Source organism: Brachyhypopomus gauderio, chromosome 3, assembly GCF_052324685.1.
Source record: "Brachyhypopomus gauderio isolate BG-103 chromosome 3, BGAUD_0.2, whole genome shotgun sequence".
NCBI classification, from domain to species: domain Eukaryota; kingdom Metazoa; phylum Chordata; class Actinopteri; order Gymnotiformes; family Hypopomidae; genus Brachyhypopomus; species Brachyhypopomus gauderio.
This window is the reverse complement of record NC_135213.1, coordinates 11,536,717-11,557,361: the sequence shown is the minus strand read 5'-3', so window position 1 is coordinate 11,557,361 and position 20,645 is coordinate 11,536,717. Positions and strand designations below refer to the sequence as shown.

Here is a 20,645-nt window from a genome sequence, read left to right as displayed (position 1 = left end):
CTTGGAATAATAAAAGCATGTATGGTGGTTTGCACAATAGTAGCAGAACTGACTTAATGTATTTAGGATAATTGCTGGGATAATTGTTAATACATTGTAAGCACGATGATTGACCAGAACACTCTGAATTAACCATCTCTATGATTGTCCTCATAACGTGATAACATCTCAATTTTCCTGAAATTCAAGGTCTAAGACACTAAATCTCTTGCAATATACCTTCACTATAATCTAATTTCATGTTGGTAGGAACATAACATGTGAGTATTCATATTGATCGCTTATGGTCGATATGATGTTTTAGTAGTACTCCATTATCAATTTGTCATTTCCAAATAACATAGTTATTGAATATTATATAGTAATATAGCATATGAATGAATTATGAAAATATTAAGTACTTACATATTTTAATAGGCATTGCATATGTTGCTACATTAGTAATCAAAATTAATGCTATGTTACCATACACACACACACACACACACACACACACACACACACACACACGCACACACACACTCAAATCACTTAACATTACTAACCTTAACACTAATAACCTTGAGAGTAAATAACTGGTGTCCTCTGGGACATAGCCTACAGCCTTTGGCACTCTACCTAGGACGTAAATCAACAACAATCCTAACAACAGCATCCAGCCACCATGCTGCTAAATGGAATTATTTACATTTAATTTGAATTTTAACATATTTCAAAACAATTCAGAAATACATTAGGCATTCTTCAGTTTCATTTCAGTTTCATTTCTGTTAAAGTCACTGCCCACTTCAGCAGTCATTCACAGAGAGTCCCATGTCCTCCATAACAGTGTGGACATCATTCAGTATGTCCTGCAGTGGTTTCAGTACTGGACTAACATGCTGGGCGACCCATTCTTCCACTGTTGTGTCTGGGTAGAGTAAGTTCATCTCCTGTCGCACCTCCTGCACCTTAAACTCTACAGCTTCCACAAACCTGGGGGATAGGGAAGGGGTTTTGCCTTTTATTTTGATATAAATAAGATATAATTATAAAATGCTATCACTGCATAGCTCATTACACGCAAAGCAAATTCTGTTGTTTTATATTGAATTACGTCTGTCTGCACAAAGTGCAAAAGAAAACTAGAAGTAGAGTTTAGAATTTTTTTAAGAAGCTTACATTTTAGCTTGTTTTTGAATTTGCTGTGCAATAAGTGGGTTGACAATCTTTTTCTGTCTGTGGTAAGGAGAGAACCAGCCTCTCACATACCTGTGGAGTAATTTTGTAAGAATACAAATCTTTCATTTAAATACATGTCTTGTTTATCATTCTCCAACATTCCCTTAATTATCACTAATAAATCAGTATGTTTTACCAGAATTCTCAACTTACATAGTGCTCTCAAAATGCCTGAGCTCTTGAGATTCCAATAGTGCCACTAGCTGTACAATAACCTCAGCTAGTTTCATTCCAGGGTAGGAGCAGGCATTACCCTTAGATAAGCTGAAAGACACAACAGACCAACCTTAAAGGAATATCTGAACCAACTATTATACCTTCTTTAATGCTACTTTTGGCAAAACATACATTCCATGTAAAATTGACAAAAAGACAACTTTATAATGTTTGCACAGTGTTTGATTTCTTACTGTAATGTCATTCTACAGTGATTAATTAATGCATTGTTCAGGGATGCCATAGATAGCCAACATCAGCTAAGACAGTAAGATTAATATGCTGATATTTCATGATTTTCTTGATTATACAGTCCCCACTGTCTATTTACATATTTATTTAATCTTCCTATTTCATAATCCTACTAAATCACTTATACGTAATTTTGTTCTATAACAGTGGGGATTTTTTAAGTATATGAAAAAAGCTAATTTTCCATTAAATGCTTCTTCAGAATATGAGTGTGAATGTGTAATACCTCCCTGTGTCTCCTACATCAACTGTTCCCAGTGTCTCCATTACCTTGTTTTGAGCTTCTGGAGTAAAGCTTCCTAAAACATAATCAATTACATTAGAATTTATAGATATAAGAGACCTTCAGTTTTCTGAAGTTGATATATAAAATGTTGTAGCATCAAAAATGTTTCTTAAATTGTTAAAAGTTATATATGGAAACATTTTGCATACACAATAGAAAAAGGGGCAGAACAGTAGGCACCGACCATGATGGAGAGTCTGTAGACATGAAGCAAGTGAGTGCACACTGAGAGGCATCAGTTCACATAAAACAGACAGGTGATCATATCTGTTGCAGAAGACATGCACAAAAAATATTGTTGAGCCATGAAAAAACCTGACTCACAAATTTCTGTAATGACAACTTAAATGTCAAAGTACCTTTGCCACCCAGTGAGCGCAATGCCCTGAAGATCAATGCCAGGTGAGAGGCCAGAAGCCACTCTTAACCACTGAAGATGATTGTCCACATGCCTCTGTGTACTAGTCACGCAGGTGTACACGGTAGTAGAGCCTTTGAAAGAACTCGCAATCCACTGCTTTGATAACCCTGCCAATCTGTATTTCTCCATTAGCTTAACTGGATCGGGAGATGGGAGAAAAACAGGAAATGAGGAATGTCAACCAGCGTTGCCTTTCATAAAATCAGAACATAGCAAAACACTGAACTGTACTCTCAGATCATTAACATATTTCTACTGAGAAATAAACATATAGCAGTTTACACTTACTACTGTTGTCTACATCCAAAACCGGGCTGTAATCCCATATCATGGGTTGCACCAGTCCAACAAGATCAGTTTCTAAATGGAAAGATTATCCTAAATATTTGAAATGAGTGGATACTTGGCAAAGGAATCAAGATGTACTTTGTGATTTAATTACACCATTGCTTTAACTTCGTTTTACTCTCTGCAAGCTCTACAGCAGACAGAATGTTTATTGAATGGTCTCCTCAAGATAGCATAAGACCCAATGAAGGTTAACTCAATTTTACGCCACCAATACATACACTCAATAAGCAAAACCAAAGCAGCATTGTTCAAACTGTTTACCTTTTATAGTTTCAGAGCTCATTCCCCTGAGCATGTCATCCCACATTATAACACTGAGGTTGGGGTACCTCTCCCGAATGCGTTTGGTCAAATTTGTAATGTAACTGAGGAATAGCGTGTGAATATTGTGCCCTGGGTTGTTAAGCCACTCCTTAGATTGCTTTCCTTCACCCAGCATGTAAACCTATGAAGAAATTTGCACATACCTCAACCCAGGGTATCTTATAAAAGTATAATCTCATACAAATAGACAATAAGGAATGCAACAATATTTTCGTCATTTGCAGTGTGCCCCGTTTCCATGGTATTTAAAAATGGGGTTGACCAGTTTTAAAATCCCTCCTGCCCAACAAGAAGTTATTATACATTTATAGTGCACAATAACACCCATGACATTATATACATGTTTCAGTATTCACTTTACAGGCCTGAAATGTACCTCATCTGCCCCAATATGCAGAGCTGAACTTTTAGGGTGGAGCTCCATAACTTGGTGCAACATCTCCATGACGAGAGTGACCCCTTGATTGGTGTGGGGATTCAGGGTGCCCAGGCAGTGGCTTACCTCTCGTAACTTCTCAAAGGTGCTATGTTTCAGGACAAACTGGTTAGAAGAATGAAAAAGAATGTTCAGACACCATGATGTGTCATTATCACAGTCAGGTTGCATCATATGTAACTTTGAATGAATACAGGATTATCATCTAGCGTGATTATATGACAAATATTATTCATCTCATTCACTTACTTCCAGGTGTCCAAATGTCTGCACCAAAGGAATTATCTCCAACCCTCTGGAATGGGCAATATCTTGAATAGAAATTATTTCTTCGCGGCTGTAAGCAGATCAGTGAGGATTTGAGACATGCTTTCACCAGCATTATGTGTACATAAAATGCACAATTTAATGGTAGCATTCTGAGGCACCTAGTGATTCATTTACCTATAGGGTGGGTGCGCTTTTGACTGAAGAACCTTCAATTCTCCATCATAGGGGAACATGTCCTCATATTCAATGAGTATGCCATTTGCGCCAAGATCAGCAAAAAGATGGATCAGCTGAAAAGACATGATAATGGTATAATCTAGAGAGTTTTATTGAGACTAAACAATGTTGATAACCCCCACGGGACTGCTGAAGTTGTACCTCACGTAAGTAGCTCATTCGGGGTGGAGCACCCTTTAAATCCAAATGGACCAATTTTTTGCCTTTTGATAAAGCACGGGGTTCCATATCGGGTCCTAAGTTAACTTTTAACAATGTATGGGTGTCCTTACGTGAAATTCACATTAAAGCTATAACCTGCACGGTACCATATGTAAAAAAAAATCGATTTACATTAACGTGAACGCAGACAGTCCTACTATTTTAGGGAAACCTAATGGCCACCGGTATCGGCTCCAAAGACAACAACCCTCTATTAAGCGACTTTGCGCACCCTTTCTCTGCTATTTTACCCACTATTCGCCACCTGTCAAGCTATCTTAACAAAACCGCCCGAGCGTGCGACCTCGTTTCACGATATCGACATATTTCCACTCGCAGCTTCGCACTGTTTACACCTATGTGCGATGACGTCACGAAGCGAAAGTCTTACGGATCCGGACGTGGACGTGGCACAACGTCGAAACGCTTCCGGGTCAAAGGCGATTGCGAACGATCTGCGACGACGGGACGGCGGACGGGATTAGCGAGAGGCTGCGGCGACACTGTTCCCGGCACACGACGCTCTCGCCCTCGGCTTCCTCTTAACGGACCGGCTGCCCACCTCGGTAATCCACTTAGAGACACGAGCGGTCGTACTGTTGGCTCGTTGGGTTAAATACATATATGTACTGGACGTAAGTGTTGAGAAGCTAACGCTAATGTCGCTCACAGCAGCTGGTCCACCTCGGCTAGTTAGCGTAGCTACAGCCGCCCGTGTGGCCTTAACGCCGGGGCCCGGTACCGGTACCGTCCTCACCGGGCCCGTTGGCCGCGTCAAACACGCACCGTGTACGTTAAATAACGCAGTCAGCGTAAATAAAGCTGGTTGACGTGTTTACCTCACTTGGAAAGTTCTAGAAAAGCCCGTTAGCCGTGTGGCTACTACACGTTAGCCGTGTGGCTACTACACGTTAGCCGTGTGGCTACTACACGTTAGCTGCTGGGCCACAGCCCCCGCTGGACGTGTACTCCTCCCCCCGGGCTGAAGTGTGTTCTAGCCGGGACGGTGTGTGGAGTATCGCCTACACGGGGGGGCTACAGTTACGGTGTCGGGTTCGGTTAATTATTCACAAGCATGTTGTGTTGTCAGCCTTGTTGTTACTGTAAGGACCGTACGACGTTTTACTGCCCAACCCAGAGTACTGAAGCGTTTTACAGTAAGCTTATTTTAGTGTTATAGTGTGGAAGACATTGTCGTATTGGATATACCAGGCCCGCTTGGTGTAATGAGTTGAAGCGATTAGTGGTTTTGTTGTCGATCCGTGGTATCCTTTGTTGACTGACTTAAATTGCTGAGACTTACTTGGTTATCGGTTTTTAAAATGGTGATGTTGGAGATGACTGTAAATAAGGACAGTATTTGAATACTAGGAAAAGTCTGTTTTTGAGCTGTAGCTGTAATACCAAGATTTATTTTTGATTGTCGGTGGAGCGTAGTCTGAACGTTATTTGAGCTTTAGTTGACTTCTGACAGCACAGTTTAGATGAAACCCACAGTTACACCAACAATGTTTTTCTTCGTTTCATGTTTGTGTTTATACGTACATTCTTTTTTTGTTTGTTTCTTAACAAAGACCAATTGCATCATTTAGTTTGTTTGTAGGCGTGCCCTTGATGTGGCAATTTCATTTCACAATTTTTTGCATTAATCGTTGTTTGAATTATGAGTTGTCCTAATATGTCTGAAGCCCAAGTTTGAACATAATTGAAACTGATAATGAGCTTGATAATTAATCTAGAGATTATACGACTTTTCTAAAGAATGCTCGGCTGGTTTGTTCACCCTTTTTCTACCTCTCCCTGTCCCTCAGATTTAGGGATGAACTGAAAATGAATGTCAACCAGCAACCTCACACGGCCTCACCTTATGGGCAGCCACAGTCTGGCTACCAGGGCTATCCGCAGAGCGGTTATGGGAACCAGCCTGTGCCAGCCGGCTATCCAACCCCATACACAACCCCGTATAATGGGCCTGCCTCTGCCTTCCAGTCAGGCCCACCTCAAGGTGATTGTGTGGACACACGTTACTGCTTATAATACTTCTCTTGCAGTTACTGAAGTTTAGATCACAGCCTGCATACTTTTTAGGAATCGATTCCCTATAAATAGTGAGGTGTTGACTAATGTGCATTGGTTGGTTATAAATAAATTTGCTGTGTCAGGAATGCAGTGAATCCTTAGTAGAAATGCCAGTCAAATTAGAATCATCCCACCTGTGCCTTCCATCTTCCATTTCTCGCATAACCAGTTTTTTCACTTCTTTCTCTCCTTTGTATTTCAGGATATTCTCCTTATTCAAGCTTTCCTTCTAAGGCTCTTGCAGCAAACTTAGTCTCTGACCTGTCCTCTTCCACTCCTCTTGACTTGGGTAACTGGTTTCATTCTGCTTGGCAGTTTGTTCTTTTCCATGTTCCCTGTGGTTCATAGTGACTGGTCAGGACTGCGGGGTCATGTCTCATCTTAAGGCTTACAGAGACAGTGGGATCCCATTACAGACCCATGTCCTTGAACAGTGACCATTACTCATGGATGACCACTGTCACCAAGTCATAACTGCAGTCCCTCACATTTACCAAAAGTCTGTCTTTCTATCTTTCTTTCTTTCTTCACCTAAATAATATCTGGCAAAGCTGGTGACATTGTCATCTAGTCACATAATCAGATGCAGGTGGGGTTTTGTTTAATCACCATACTCAGAAGGAAGCACACGCAGTTCCATACTTGCATGATCTTGAATAATTGTGAAGTAAGCCTGCTTCAGGTGTTGGGGGAGTAGAATGTTTGAAGGTGAATGTCTACGACACGGCCACCCTTTTTCTGCAGGTATGAGAGGACCCCCCACCTCCGGGCCTCCTCCAGTGTCTGGTGCTCAGGCGTATTCCCAGTTTGGGCAGAGTGAGGCACAGAATGGACCACCACCTATGAGTGCTCCACAGCAAAGGTCAGCATTGAGCAGTCAGGCTGAGAGCTTTCTTCTTCAGTCTCTGCTTCTCGTAAATGAAAATTTCATGAAGTGCTATTCTGAATTCAGCAGAAATGGCTCTTCCTCAAAGGGCCATTCCTGACAACTGTTCTTACTTTCTGTTCTAGGCACAACGAAGACAGATTCAGAATGTTTCAGAATCTTTTTTGAGATAGTTGTGTTGCTTTTGGAGGCAGGCATTGCGATTTTTCAGTAATCTTCAGCTTGAAATATAAATATGGACTATTTATTTAACTGTGGATTGAACTGAAGAATATAACCATTCACACTAAGTTTTTATTAGTCTTTTGCAACTGGACCATTAAACTTTCTTTTAAATTGTGTTGGTTTCCCATGGGTCAGTCTACATCTTCATACATTTAAATATAATTCTAGTTGGTTAGGCAATATGTAACTATTTGATTTCTCTTTAGTGTAAGATGTTTGAATATAATGAATGTAATATAACCGCTGCTGATTGGTGCATTAAGCATTTCTATTCCTCTATTCAATCAACTTCCTTTCAGTGTTATTTTTTTTTCATACGTGAACTTTAATATGTGGATTTCAGCAGTAATTTTTTTCCATTCCAAAATGTTTTAAGAATTATATTGCTTTTTTGTACTATGCTTCTAAAAGTTTGTTAACTTACTACTTTGGTGCTATGACAAAAAACATCAGATTCTTATGATTGTGTACTTGCTAATTGCAAAGCCCTGATTTGACATTATTATTCATTTCTTTCTTTTTCTTTTCCGTTGTTTAGGCCACCAGTGTCTCAGCAGTACACCCAAGGAACACTGCACCCCTCTGGCCCCCAGCCTCTTGGGGCACCACCCTCCAGTATGCAGCAGATGACCAATCAGATGTCAGGCATGCAGATTGGGTCCACTGTACCCTCCCCTGCTGGCCCAGGCTATGGTGAATACTTCTTAGCGTACATTAGTTAGACGTAGAATTTGTTGAAGTGGATGTTTTGCTCTTTATTAAAGATCAGTCTCTCTTATCCCCCCCAGCTCCTCCCACAGTCTCCCAGGCTTCTGCGTCTGCTGCTTATACGCCTTCAGCCCCTTCCTCCTTTACCACATCATCTGCCCACGCTCAGCCTCTGCCCCCTGACGGAGTGGCTCAGACACCCCCACAGCCATTTTATGGGGCTCCTCCTCAGCAGCATTTCCCAGGTGCTGGTCCCGCCCAGCACCCTGGTCCCACCCATCCCCCTGGCCCCGCCCATCCCCCTGGCCCCGCCCAGCCCCCCGGTCCACCTCTTGGCCCTCAGCAGTTTATTACTCAAACTCCTCTTCCCTCACAGCCTCAGTTTACTTCAGCCCCACCCCCAGTTCCCAACGCATCCTACGGAGGCCCACCTCCCACAACACATGCCTCTCACCCTAGGGCACCGCCTCCCTCTTCCCAGCCTTCTGCCTTTCCCGGAGGGCCCCCGCCCACGTCTTCTCCGTCTCAGTATCCACAACCCATGCCACAGCAACCTCCAATGTCACAGCCCAACCCTTTCCACTCAGGACCACCTCCGCCCACCTCCGCTGCTGGATTTCCACCCCAAGGAGGTCCTCCTCTCCAGGCTCCGCACCCAGGTGTTCATGGGCCCCCCATGACGTCTCAAGGACCTCCAACATCCCAAACAAACCATGTAGCTCCCCCACAGCCTGGTATGCTGCCTGGACCTCCACCTGTAGGCATGGCAGGACCAGCAGCACAGTCCGGTATGCAGGGCTATCCACCACAGCAGAATGGTGAGTACCCAAGCCCCTTTTCCACTGTACGGCTGAATATCTCTGGATATGGACAGTAACTCTTGGCAAGAGCATTAAACTGTGTTCAGAGATGCAGAGTCATTCTGGTGATAGCTTAATAATAAAACAGTTTGCTGATTCCTGCTATATTTGTGTAACTTGATCAAAACACTACAGATGTTGGGTTTGTTACGCTGGCTTTTGTAGTTCCAATAAGTAGCAGCTTCTGCCTGATCATTCAGAAAGAGCTATACATGTTTAGGAAGTTTTTAGCGTTTTCTTACCAACTACTTTTGCTAGTGAACTCACACCAGCAGTTTGAATAAATTAGTTAAATTAGCTTAAATCACAGCAAAACATGAGCATAAATTACTGTCATAACATGCCTATGAATTATTAAACATTCATAAAATGTGGATAAAATTCAAGTTCTTGTGTAATTTTCTGATGTGCGAATAGATCTCGCTGTAGATGTCAAATCATTGTGTGTACACGCGTGTTTCTCTTTAGGTGCTTTTGGCCAAGTGAGGGGTCCTCAGCCAGGTTACGGTGGTCAGTACTCTGGTCAACAGAGTTATGGAGCGCCACCCCCTGGTCAGGCACCTGCCCCCGCACCAAAGAGGCTGGACCCAGACTCCATCCCCAGCCCGGTATGTGCCTGATCTGTGCACACATACACACACACACGTTCACCATCTAAAACTGTTAACCATCAACATCTAGCCCTAAGTGTAATTAGTAAGGACCATTGCATAGTTGTTGTCACACATGCATCAGTTTTGTTGTTGTTGTTGTTGTAGCCATGCGTTTATGGGGGTAACGAGTGACGGTGTGTGTAGTGGTTTACGTAAGCAAGGTCGTGCTCTGAAGTCTCCTGTGTTTGATGTGCATGCACTATGGCGAGATAACAGACAAACAGCCTGTCAAGGCTTAAAAATGGCTTTGCTTGAATATCGCATGCATCTCTGGCAATATCTGCATCCACATTCACTGGTATTGCTCTTAATGTGATTAATCATCGTATACTAGTCTTTGAAGCAGAGGATCTGTAACTGTGGTTACACTTCTGGTTTACCTTTTTTCTGCTCTTTTTCTTTTTTCTTTTTTTCTTCTTTGTTTTGACTTTTCTCTCCTACCTTTAATTTGCCGGACTAAATTATTAAAATATAAAGCAAGCCTCTGATATACAGCCCGTGCAGAAAACAAGACATAGAATAGACCCAGACGCTATTCCCAGCCCAGTAAGTGCCCTGCGTCTCTCTGCACGTCCGTGTTGTTGCAGTAATCTCTCTCGTCTGTAGTCATTTTCCTTCTGGCCTTCTTCACACTAATACCAATGACCTTGTCTAGGGTCAGGGTTAGACTGATGGGTTAAAAGTAGATGTGTGTTTTAAATGAGTAATTGGTGCAGTGGTGATTTCTGTCCTATGTTAACTCTGTGTCCTCCCCCCACATACACAAGCAGACGGTGTTTCTGCACTTCATGCTAATTCGGTGTCCGGCTGTCCCCCTGCATACGCAAGATTATAAGGGAAATCTGGTGTCTTCATAATGCTAGGGATTAATAGTAAGGTATTAGCAGCTCTTTGAGCTATGGCGTTATGGTGGCTGTCTGACACCATCGACAGGTCATTGGTACCCACCCAGTCCACACTCATCTCCTTGCATGCAAGCTAGTTTCATCCTTTGTACGCCTGACTCACAATCTTGAGTTGATAAATTCACATGGTTACTCGTTTACATTTATCTCTGTAGACACGTCTATGTTACATCCAGTGGTGAAATGTAGACGGGATTTTCTCATTTTCACATGGGACCGGCTTTGAGTCTCTATATGAGTTTTCAGGTGTTTGCTTAAAGTGTTGTTTGTGATTGGTTTCTCAGATTCAAGTGATTGAGGATGACAAATTAAACAAAGGCAATGAGCCTTTTGTTACTGGGGTCAGAGGTCAAGTCCCACCACTCGTCACTACTAGGTTCCAAGTTAAAGATCAAGGTGAGAGGTGTTGGTGGAGTGTTCACTTTGTTCATCTTTCAGTCATTACAGCAGGATCTGCATTTTCCCAGATCAGCACAGTATTCCCAGAGTGAAACCACACGTCTATACAACAACATGGAATTCAGTTTGGAGTTAGAGAGTAATTGCAGTTTTATTTGCAATCATATTGTCAATAGTCTTGTAGGGAAAGTCACCGTGTATGGAAATGCTTGTTATAAATATTTAGCGGTCACATTTAATATTTTTGTGCAAGTCAGTTGCAAAACAACAAACTAAAATAAAGTGTAAAATGCTGTTGCATAATGCAGGGGATATATACAGGTGCTGGTCAACGAATTAGAATAATCTGAAATAGTGCAAACATGAAATTCTTTGAATGCATTTTTTGTGCAGAAAGCAAATCAGGTGTTCACCGCACCTGTCCTACTCGTTAGACTAATCACAGAACTCGTTACCTGTAAAAAAATTTGCTCAGCTGAGCTTTCCAAAAGGCCCATTTAGGCCATTTAACTGTGACACTGTTGTTTTATTGAATTAGAATAATGGAAAAACCGTTTAATTGAATTAGATTAATTTTTATTACAATTACAATCATCACTTTCTCAGTATTTTGTGGCTGCCCCCTTGGCTTGTATGACTGCCTGAAGTCTCCGCAGCATCGATTTGACCAGCTTGTCGCAAGTTTCCACACTCACAGCTTCCCAGGCAGTGGCGATGTTCTGCTTCAGTTGGTCCAGCGTAGTAGGCTTTCTGTCGCGAATTTTCCGCTTGACAATGGCCCAAAGGTTTTCAATGACATTGAGGTCAGGCGAGTTGGCCGGCCATGCCAAAACTTCAAGCTGTTTTTTAGTGAACCAATCTTTGGTCGACTTTGCCGCATGATCCGGTGCAAGATCCTGTTGAAATATGAAGTCTTCTTCGCCAAACTGTTCCTCAACAGTCGGAATCAGGAACGTTTCCAGAACATCTTGATATACGGCAGCATTTACAGTCTTCTTGAGGAAGCAGAGTTTCCCCTACACCTCGAGCGGACATGCATCCCCAGACCATAACGCTCTGGGGAAACTTGACGGATCTTTTCACGCACTCGTGGTTGTAGGTTTCGCCACCACGACGCCAGACACGAGGACCTTGGTAACCGAAGGAGATGCAGAAGCGTGATTCGTCACTGAAGACCATTTTCTGCCAGTCTTCAGCAGTCCACTCGCAGTGTTCTTTGGCCCACTTCAGCCGTTTCTCCATTTGTTTCTTGTTCAGCATCGGTTTTACAGTAGGGAAACTCTGCTTCCTCAAGAAGACTGTAAATGCTGCCGTATATCAAGATGTTCTGGAAACGTTCCTGATTCCGACTGTTGAGGAACAGTTTGGCGAAGAAGACTTCATATTTCAACAGGATCTTGCACCGGCTCATGCGGCAAAGTCGACCAAAGATTGGTTCACTAAAAAACAGCTTGAAGTTTTGGCATGGCCGGCCAACTCGCCTGACCTCAATGTCATTGAAAAACCTTTGGGCCATCGTCAAGCGGAAAATTCGCGACAGAAAGCCTACTACGCTGGACCAACTGAAGCAGAACATCGCCACTGCCTGGGAAGCTGTGAGTGCGGAAACTTGCGACAAGCTGGTTAAATTGATGCTGCGGAGACTTCAGGCAGTCATACAAGCCAAGGGGGCAGCCACAAAATACTGAGAAAGTGATGATTGTAATTATAATTCAATTATTCTAATTCAATGAAACGGTTTTTCCATTATTCTAATTCAATAAAACAACAGTGTCACAGTTAAATAGCCTAAATGGGCCTTTTGGAAAGCTCAGCTGAGCAAATTTTTTTACAGGTAACGAGTTCTGTGATTAGTCTAACGAGTAGGACAGGTGCGGTGAACACCTGATTTGCTTTCTGCACAAAAATGCATTCAAAGAATTTCATGTTTGCACTATTTCAGATTATTCTAATTCGTTGACCAGCACCTGTATATATTAGTGCTGTCAATTCCAGGTGCAGCGATTAAAAGTCCTCACCAGGATTTTGCTCAAGCTTGCTAGATTTTCTAATTTGCAATCCAGGTAAAATTAGTGGAATCAACACAATCTAGGAAGCCTGAGCAAAAACCTGGTGAGGACTTTTAATCGCTGCACCTGAAATTGACAGCACTAATATATATATTTAACAAACCTTTGGTTCATTTACATTTGGATAAGCCCTCATATGTTACATTTGCCTGGCTTTAGCTGGAGACAGAAGAAACATGGTTGACATTGTTTGAAAGATTATTTGAAAGGGTTGATGAGTTATTAAAAGATCTTCGTACTGCTAGCAAGCCGGCCGAGATTGTGCAGTCTTTCTTTTTCTTTCTCTCTCTCTCTTTCTTTTTACTGTGCTCTTATTTAGTGAAACATGACACTCATTTTACAGTGTTGCTTTTTTTTTTTTACCCTTACTGATGTCATAGTGGTGAGGTCGGCACACCTTACTAGATAATTATGTTTGAAAAAAAAGATCTAGGATGAGCTAACTCAGGAATGTGTATCTGTCTTGAAATGTGTTAAACATGTACTACTTTGTTTTTAATTGAATGGCTTGCCATAGTCTTCGGCCACGTTGGTTTGGATATGTAAAATGAATAGTTCCTACTAATTTAGTAATGCAGGGTGATTTATTATGCTTGCTCATAGGGAATGCCAGTCCACGTTTCATCCGCTGCACAGCCTATAACATGCCCTGTACCTCAGACATGGCCAAACAGTCTCAGGTGCCCCTGGCTGCCGTCATCAAGCCGCTGGCCACCCTCCCACCAGACGAAGTGAGTCACAGCTTCACTGTACACAGCGTCGGAGGCACAGCCCTCTCCTGCCACAGCTTCACTGTACACTGTGACTTCACTGTACGCTCCCCCCCCCCCCCCTTCCAGCACGCACCGTATCTAGTGGACCACGGGGAAAGCGGGCCGATCCGTTGCAACCGCTGCAAGGCCTACATGTGTCCCTACATGCAGTTCATCGAGGGCGGCCGGCGCTTCCAGTGTGGCTTCTGCAGCTGTGTGACGGAGGGTGAGTCCGCCACTTTTTTATGGTCTTATTAGTCATCGCGGATGACACAGGCAGCATAACATTCACTTCAAAAGAGTGACCTTTGAATCAGGGAACTGATGAGCCCTTTGAATGACTTTGTTTGAGGTTTAGGTGTGACCTAACATGTGTGTTGGAAAGGAAACAGGATTTTCTTTTTTTTTTTTTTTGTCGTTGTCCCTCTCGGCTGTTGATTGTTTTAACCCTTTCTCGTCACAGTGCCTCCCCAATACTTCCAGCATCTGGACCACACAGGGAAGCGGGTAGACTGCTACGACCGGCCAGAGCTCTCCATGGGCAGCTATGAGTTCCTAGCCACGGTGGACTACTGTAAGGTGTGCACTCCCAGCTCGACTTAAGTGAATTACGCAAGTCACAAGAGCCCCCAAGAACAGGATTAAATGCTTTGGTGCTTGCGTCGATGTGCTTTGATTGATTTCTTTATGTATAGAACAACAAGATTCCTGAGCCTCCCGCCTACATCTTCTTGATTGACGTGTCCTACAATGCTGTGAAAAGTGGCATGGTGAAAATTGTTTGTCAGGAGCTGAAGACGTTGTTGGACTATTTGCCCAGGTGCCATTTTCATAAGAGATAGTCCAGGTTTTCCTCGAGAGTGGAAAACGCTTCAAGCCGATTAACTGCCTCATGTTGTCGTTTCACTTTTAGAGAGAATCCTAATTTGGAGTCCAATATCAGAGTAGGTTTTGTAACCTACAACAAAGTTCTGCACTTCTATAACGTGAAGGCCTCTCTGGCCCAGCCTCAGATGATGGTGGTGTCGGATGTGGCCGACATGTTTGTACCCCTGCTGGACGGATTCCTCGTCAATGTCGCAGAGTCCAGGGTCGTCATCGAGAGGTACGCTTGACCTTCACTGGTAAATTTGACAAAAAGATGATTAAAAAAAGCTAATAAAGATGATACTGTCCCGTAGTTTGCTGGACCAGATTCCTGACATGTTTGCTGACACGCGAGAAACGGAGACCGTGTTTGGCCCTGTTATTCAGGCAGGGCTGGAAGCACTCAAGGTATTTAAAGACTTTACACGGCTGTAAAACGCAGGTTTCGTCTGTTTGCAGTTGGTGTGAATACGATTACATACAATAACTTCCTATATTGAGAACGTACGTGTATATTTGTACGTCCAAATATATTTTGCATGTCCAAAAGCTCTTATGCCAAAACGTATAAATGGAGTAAGACGGCCGGTGGGTGTGTTGCAGGCTGCGGACTGTGCTGGAAAGCTCTTCGTTTTCCACTCCTCTCTGCCCATTGCTGAGGCTCCGGGCAAACTAAAGAACAGGGAGGACAAAAAACTAGTGGGCACAGATAAAGAAAAGGTAAGAATTAGTCTCCGCTCACGCCTAGAGCATAGTCCTGAATACGCAGGACAACTGCAGGACCTCTGGATGTCGCTGCAGATGGTCTACAAGAAAGTTTCTGGTTCTTGGTGGATTTTGGGGGTTTGGGTATCTCCATTGACTTTCCCCTCTTGTTCCCTCAGTCATTATTCCAAGCCCAGGTGAGTTTCTACGCTAACCTGGCGAAGGAGTGCGTGGCACAGGGCTGCTGTGTGGACCTCTTCCTGTTCCCTAATCAGTACGTGGATGTGGCAACGTTGGGTGTGGTCCCCACATCAACTGGTGGCTCCATCTACAAGTACACCTATTTCCAGGTGAATGGAAACCCGTGTTTTGTTCAATCTGTGAAACGGTCCCGTACACCATCCCATAACGTACTGCAGCTTTGCCCTTTTGAGATGGACGAGCGTGCGTTTGTGTGCACGTGTGTGTCAGGGCCAAGCGGACCAGGAGCGCTTCCTGAATGATTTGAGGAAAGATGTGCAGAAGCAGATGGGCTTTGATGCAGTTATGAGGGTCCGTACCAGTACTGGTGAGTGCTACATGTAAAATAAAATCAGACCTTTAGTTCTTCCAGTTTCTTCTGTTTGTGACCCGACATTTCTGCAGCCGTCATCTCAAATGGTTTGTGTGTGTGTGTGTGTGTGTGTGTGTGTGTGTGTGTGTGTGTGTGTGTGTGTGTAAGACGCAGAAAAGCCACCCTGGGTCTGTGCAGTATCTAACGGTGTGTTTGTGTGATCACGCCCCACCAGGGATCCGGCCCACAGACTTTTTTGGTTCGTTCTACATGAGCAACACCACGGACGTGGAGCTGGCAGGCTTGGACTGTGACAAGACCATCACGGTGGAGTTCAGACACGACGACAAGCTCAGCGAGGAGACTGGTGCTCTCATGCAGGTGCGTGGGGACCAATGAGGAGGGTGCGGGTGGGTTGACTGCCATGCTGACGCCTTTTTACTGACAACGTGTGTGTGTCGGGGCCCCTTCCTGCTGTGTGTGTCCAGTGCGCTGTGTTGTACACCAGCTGCAACGGTCAACGGAGGCTGCGTGTCCACAACATGGCAGTGAACTGCTGTGCTCAGCTTGCAGACCTGTACAGGAACTGTGAGACCGACACCATTATCAACTACTTTGCCAAGTACGGTGAGTGAGACGATCACAGCACACGTAACCAAGCACAATCCCTATTTGTGCCCAGTGCTCTATAAATGCCACAAATCCAAGCTAAACCGCGTCTTGTTTGTGTTAGCATACCGAGGTGTACTCAACAGCCCTACCAAGAATGTCCGGGACAGTCTAGTAAACCAGTGTGCCCAGATTCTGGCTTGCTACCGTAAGAACTGTGCCAGCCCATCTTCTGCTGGTCAGGTGAGTTCTGCCTTCACTTGTTTGTTTGTTTTTTATTGTTTCATCTATCTAAGAAGAATAGTAGATGACTTCTATTAAGTGTGTGTGTGTGTGTGTGTGTGTGTGTGTGTGTGTGTGTGTGTGTGTGTGTGTGTGTGTGTGTGTGTGTAGCTGATCCTCCCAGAATGTATGAAGCTGCTCCCCGTGTATCTCAACTGTGTGCTGAAGAGTGACGTCCTCCACCCTGGGGCCGACATCTCCCTGGACGACCGTGCTTACCTGAGACAGTTGGTCGGCAGTATGGATGTGACAGAGAGTCACGTGTTCTTTTACCCACGACTCCTTCCAGTGGTGAGACGCACACGTACACTAACATTTTGTAGTCATGAAAACAAGTATTCTAAATGTATTAAGGACAATACCCTCCTTCTTTCTGTAGCACAAGCTGAATGTGGAGGGTCACACCCTCCCTGTGGCAGTAAGGGACTCTGAGGAGAGACTGTCTAAAGGGGGCGTGTACCTGCTGGAGACCGGACTCAACCTGTTCCTCTGGGTGGGAGCCAATGCCCAGCAAGAGCTACTCCAGAACATTTTTGGCACCACTGCGTTCAGCCAGATAGACCCCAACATGGTATGGCTTTCAATAACCTACTCTCAGTATCTTCATTTACGTATTGTGAATGTAACCCACCTAAACCTTGGAATCCTGATATTTTCCCGTTAGACGTCTTTGCCGATATTGGATAATCCGTACTCGAAGAGGCTGAGGGAGGTCATAGAGTCTTTCCGTGCGGAATGCTCTCGCTACATGAAGGTACTGGCGATTTTACGTCGTCAGCAGCACTCTGTCCCCCACCTTCCCCACCCCCCAACTTTCAGACACGTCTCCCTTCACATTATTTTCCCGTTCTTGATTCCTGTAGTAGTGTTCCACCACCGCCTCTGTTATTACAGTGTATATTGTTAATTTTGCTCACCTAGTTTATCTAATTTTATGTATTTCATTGTACGACTCTTTTTTTTTTTTTTTTTTATTTTTTTTTTTTACATACCTCCATCATTGTGAAGCACTTTGTGATTCTGTCTGTGAAAAGTGCTACATAAATAAACTCTACTAACTTACTACTCTCTCTTTCCTCCAGCTGATGGTGGTGAAGCAGGAAGACAAACTGGAGCTCATCTTCAAACATTTCCTGGTGGAGGACAAGAACAACAGTGGCGGGGCGTCTTACGTGGACTTCCTGTGTCACATGCACAAGGAGATCCGTCAGCTGCTGAGCTAGGAACAGGGCGCCTCCTCCCTCCTTCACCCCGTTATTCCCACGCGCGCTCTCCTTTTTATTTGATGTAATAATAAACTAATCCCCCCCCCCTCTCCTCATCTCTTCTCCTCTAATATAATCTTCTCCAGGGTGAGGATTAAGCCACGTGTTGGAGTCAGGCGAGAATGCTCTGTCCCGTGTTCGGCCCCGTTCTGGTATCGGCATGGTTTTGGTTTTGAGGAGAGGGTGCAAGACGGTGTGCGCGTGCGTCCATGAATGCTTGTGTACATGATTTAGTATATATATATATATGTGTGTGAGATAGTTTTGATTGCCTCTCCACAATTAATATACAAACATATTATCCAGGACAGTAGTAAAGGGATCAGTTTATTCTGGAAAAAAAAAAGACTTGCAAAAAGAACGTGTCGATAGAGTTGAAGGTTTCTGGGGAGTGCCGGAACTGTGCTGTTGATGGCGGTTGGGGGTGTGGACGGGGAGCAAAAACGGACAGCATTACGGATCGAACCAAACCTTTGTACAACCAAGGAATGACTTCTTTATGAAATGTCAATTTTCATGTAACTTGGTGTTTTCATGACTCTTCAGTTAGACCCTTCAGCCATGGCCTTAGTCATACCGTTTCTCTGTTCCTTTCCTTATGATGATCTATTTTGTTACCATCGTTGTAATCTTTACTGTTTTGAAAGTGTTTTGTTTTTGAAAAACAAAAAAAAAACCCAAACTTTGACTAATAGGTAATATGGGAAGCTGAGTGTATTTTGAGTGTGCTTTTCGCTGTCCACACCAACATCTAACGCTCACTATAAAATTCTATGCATCAGCTTAGCTGTGGGTGGAGGAGCAGGCACCATACGAGCCTGTTGCCTGAATTTAGTAGGGATTTGTGCCCTTATCTATTATAGCCAACATTTATGGCCCCTTGGCCTCTGTTAAGTGGCCATGCATACAGCTGTGTTGTAGTGAGTGCTCTGATAATGCATGAAGGATTCTCCTATTGTGGAGAGAACATGGACCCTTTAGGATATCTTTCCGACTGGGCCAGAAGTTGTGGTTCAGATAAGCCAGCTGGACAGAATTAATTCAGTTGAGCTTTTCTAAAAGGGGATGGGAATTGTAGTCTAGATGGTAGCCATCTTCAAAAGAAGCATCACTACTTGGGCATCTATTATGGGAGCAGGACTGTGTGTACTGTTCCTGGTGTCTTAATTTCACCTTTTTCCCCCTTCTTTCCTAATCCTCTTTTGTTTAAATGTATGTTCCACTAGTGACCTGTACCATGAATGCCCTGATCATCATATGTCAGTTTACAATACAATATTTGTTTTCTAAATCTGTTTTGAAGGCTTGTGGTCCTGGGACAGGTGTAGTCTTCTGCTGGCTTCGTCACGGCTAAGCATGAGTGCTTCTCTGCTCCTGGTTTTGTCTTTCTAGTGAAACAATCTTTGTACGATGAACGCCTGCAGGAAGATGGGGGTGACTTAAGAACTGCCGCTTTCTGACCATTTTCACTATGAGCAACATTTTGGAGCACGTGGGATTGTGGCCTGAAAAGCAATCGACACTGAATACGTTGTCATCACATTTATTACGTGTACAGAATTAAAAACCACATTTTAAAACGACGCTCATCTGGTGTGCTTTGTTGGGTGCTTTTAGTGTTTACAATGTCCCCCTCGTACCCACCAAGGGCAGGAAAGGTCGCATCATCCCAGATTCACTTTCTATCTCCGACTCCTTTGTTTTGCTTTTGTTATTTTGAGACAGCTCACCCCTTCACTAGAGCGTTTACAAAGTCACGATGAGGTGGGAGACAGGGACAACTTCTAAATGTGATTTTCTGTCTTTTTAATCCTAATCATAACACTGTACGAAGGCGGATCCTAGTGAACTCCTTGAAGTGAGGGATCTGTCTTCAGTTGTATCCCTTGTCATTGCTTTGTTTATTTACTATCCGCTTCATTCCTGGCATGGTTCACTGAACAATAACATCACAGTGTCAGTGTATTCTGTAAAGTTTACAGTTTACACCTGTTCAATTTTTGCCATATAACCACAAATAAAGACCTGCATTTTATTTGTTGACTTGTGCCCTCTTCCAACTTGATTGCTTCAATTGTTACATCAGGGCTTGTAGAGACTATCAAGTGTACACTCACCGCCCTCTTTAGTAGTAACATTAGGATCATCTTGGGTGTGTAAATTTAATACAGTTCATCTTTTGCCATACACAGTATTAGCTGTCATCAGTGGTGAGATGCTGTCAACAAGACTGCTATTGTTTTGATATTTCTTGGTGGCAGACTAGCTATGATATGAGGACACTCCAGAGACACTGCTATGATACACTCATATAAGCATTACCCACTTCCATGTCAACATCACTGCTGCGGTAAGAATGGACCAGCACTCATAACATCAAAGCAATGTTCTGTGCTAAAGAAATGACAAGTGGTGAACAGGATGGAGGGTGGCTGACACATTTTGCATAGCAAATGATGAGCTTGTGTTTGTAATTGTACACCTACGTGATGTTTCTAATAAAGTGGGTGTAATGGTCTCGTGTGGGTGGGTTCGTGTTTGAGCTGTCACAGCTTTTCTCAGAACTCTTGCACTGATCACAGTGGAAGTGTGACCCTGACCCAGGAATGAGCA

At 43.6% G+C, this 20,645-nt stretch overlaps 2 protein-coding genes across 6 annotated transcripts; one reads left to right on the top strand and one right to left on the bottom strand.

Annotated features, from left to right (window-relative positions):
* Positions 1–393: 393 nt before the first annotated feature.
* Positions 394–4,651, bottom strand: hexd (hexosaminidase d). 2 transcript variants are annotated; one of them, XM_076999528.1, is made up of 12 exons: positions 4,156–4,651; positions 3,952–4,067; positions 3,757–3,844; positions 3,448–3,612; positions 3,009–3,192; positions 2,685–2,756; positions 2,335–2,533; positions 2,125–2,242; positions 1,960–1,988; positions 1,375–1,485; positions 1,162–1,251; positions 394–975 (listed from the first exon to the last, which is right to left on the bottom strand). In XM_076999528.1, exons 1-12 carry the CDS (start codon positions 4,240–4,242, stop codon positions 789–791), a joined length of 1,446 nt encoding a protein of 481 aa, XP_076855643.1. In that variant the 5' UTR covers positions 4,243–4,651; the 3' UTR covers positions 394–788. The 2 variants fall into 2 exon arrangements, with proteins under 2 accessions (XP_076855643.1, XP_076855642.1); XM_076999527.1 differs by having other exon boundaries at positions 395–975; positions 1,916–1,988; positions 2,160–2,242.
* sec24c (SEC24 homolog C, COPII coat complex component) lies at positions 4,627–20,067 on the top strand. 4 transcript variants are annotated; one of them, XM_076999523.1, is made up of 25 exons: positions 4,627–4,781; positions 6,027–6,220; positions 6,497–6,583; positions 7,039–7,156; positions 7,944–8,098; positions 8,194–8,931; positions 9,442–9,581; positions 10,104–10,172; positions 10,816–10,927; positions 13,603–13,730; positions 13,839–13,977; positions 14,215–14,330; positions 14,447–14,571; positions 14,665–14,856; positions 14,933–15,026; positions 15,222–15,338; positions 15,503–15,673; positions 15,795–15,891; positions 16,112–16,257; positions 16,365–16,503; positions 16,610–16,728; positions 16,879–17,058; positions 17,147–17,338; positions 17,432–17,521; positions 17,850–20,067. In XM_076999523.1, exons 2-25 carry the CDS (start codon positions 6,046–6,048, stop codon positions 17,988–17,990), a joined length of 3,780 nt encoding a protein of 1,259 aa, XP_076855638.1. In that variant the 5' UTR covers positions 4,627–4,781; positions 6,027–6,045; the 3' UTR covers positions 17,991–20,067. The 4 variants fall into 4 exon arrangements, with proteins under 4 accessions (XP_076855638.1, XP_076855640.1, XP_076855639.1 ...); XM_076999525.1 differs by lacking the exon at positions 6,497–6,583; XM_076999524.1 differs by lacking the exon at positions 10,104–10,172.
* The last annotated feature ends 578 nt before the right edge of the window (positions 20,068–20,645 follow it).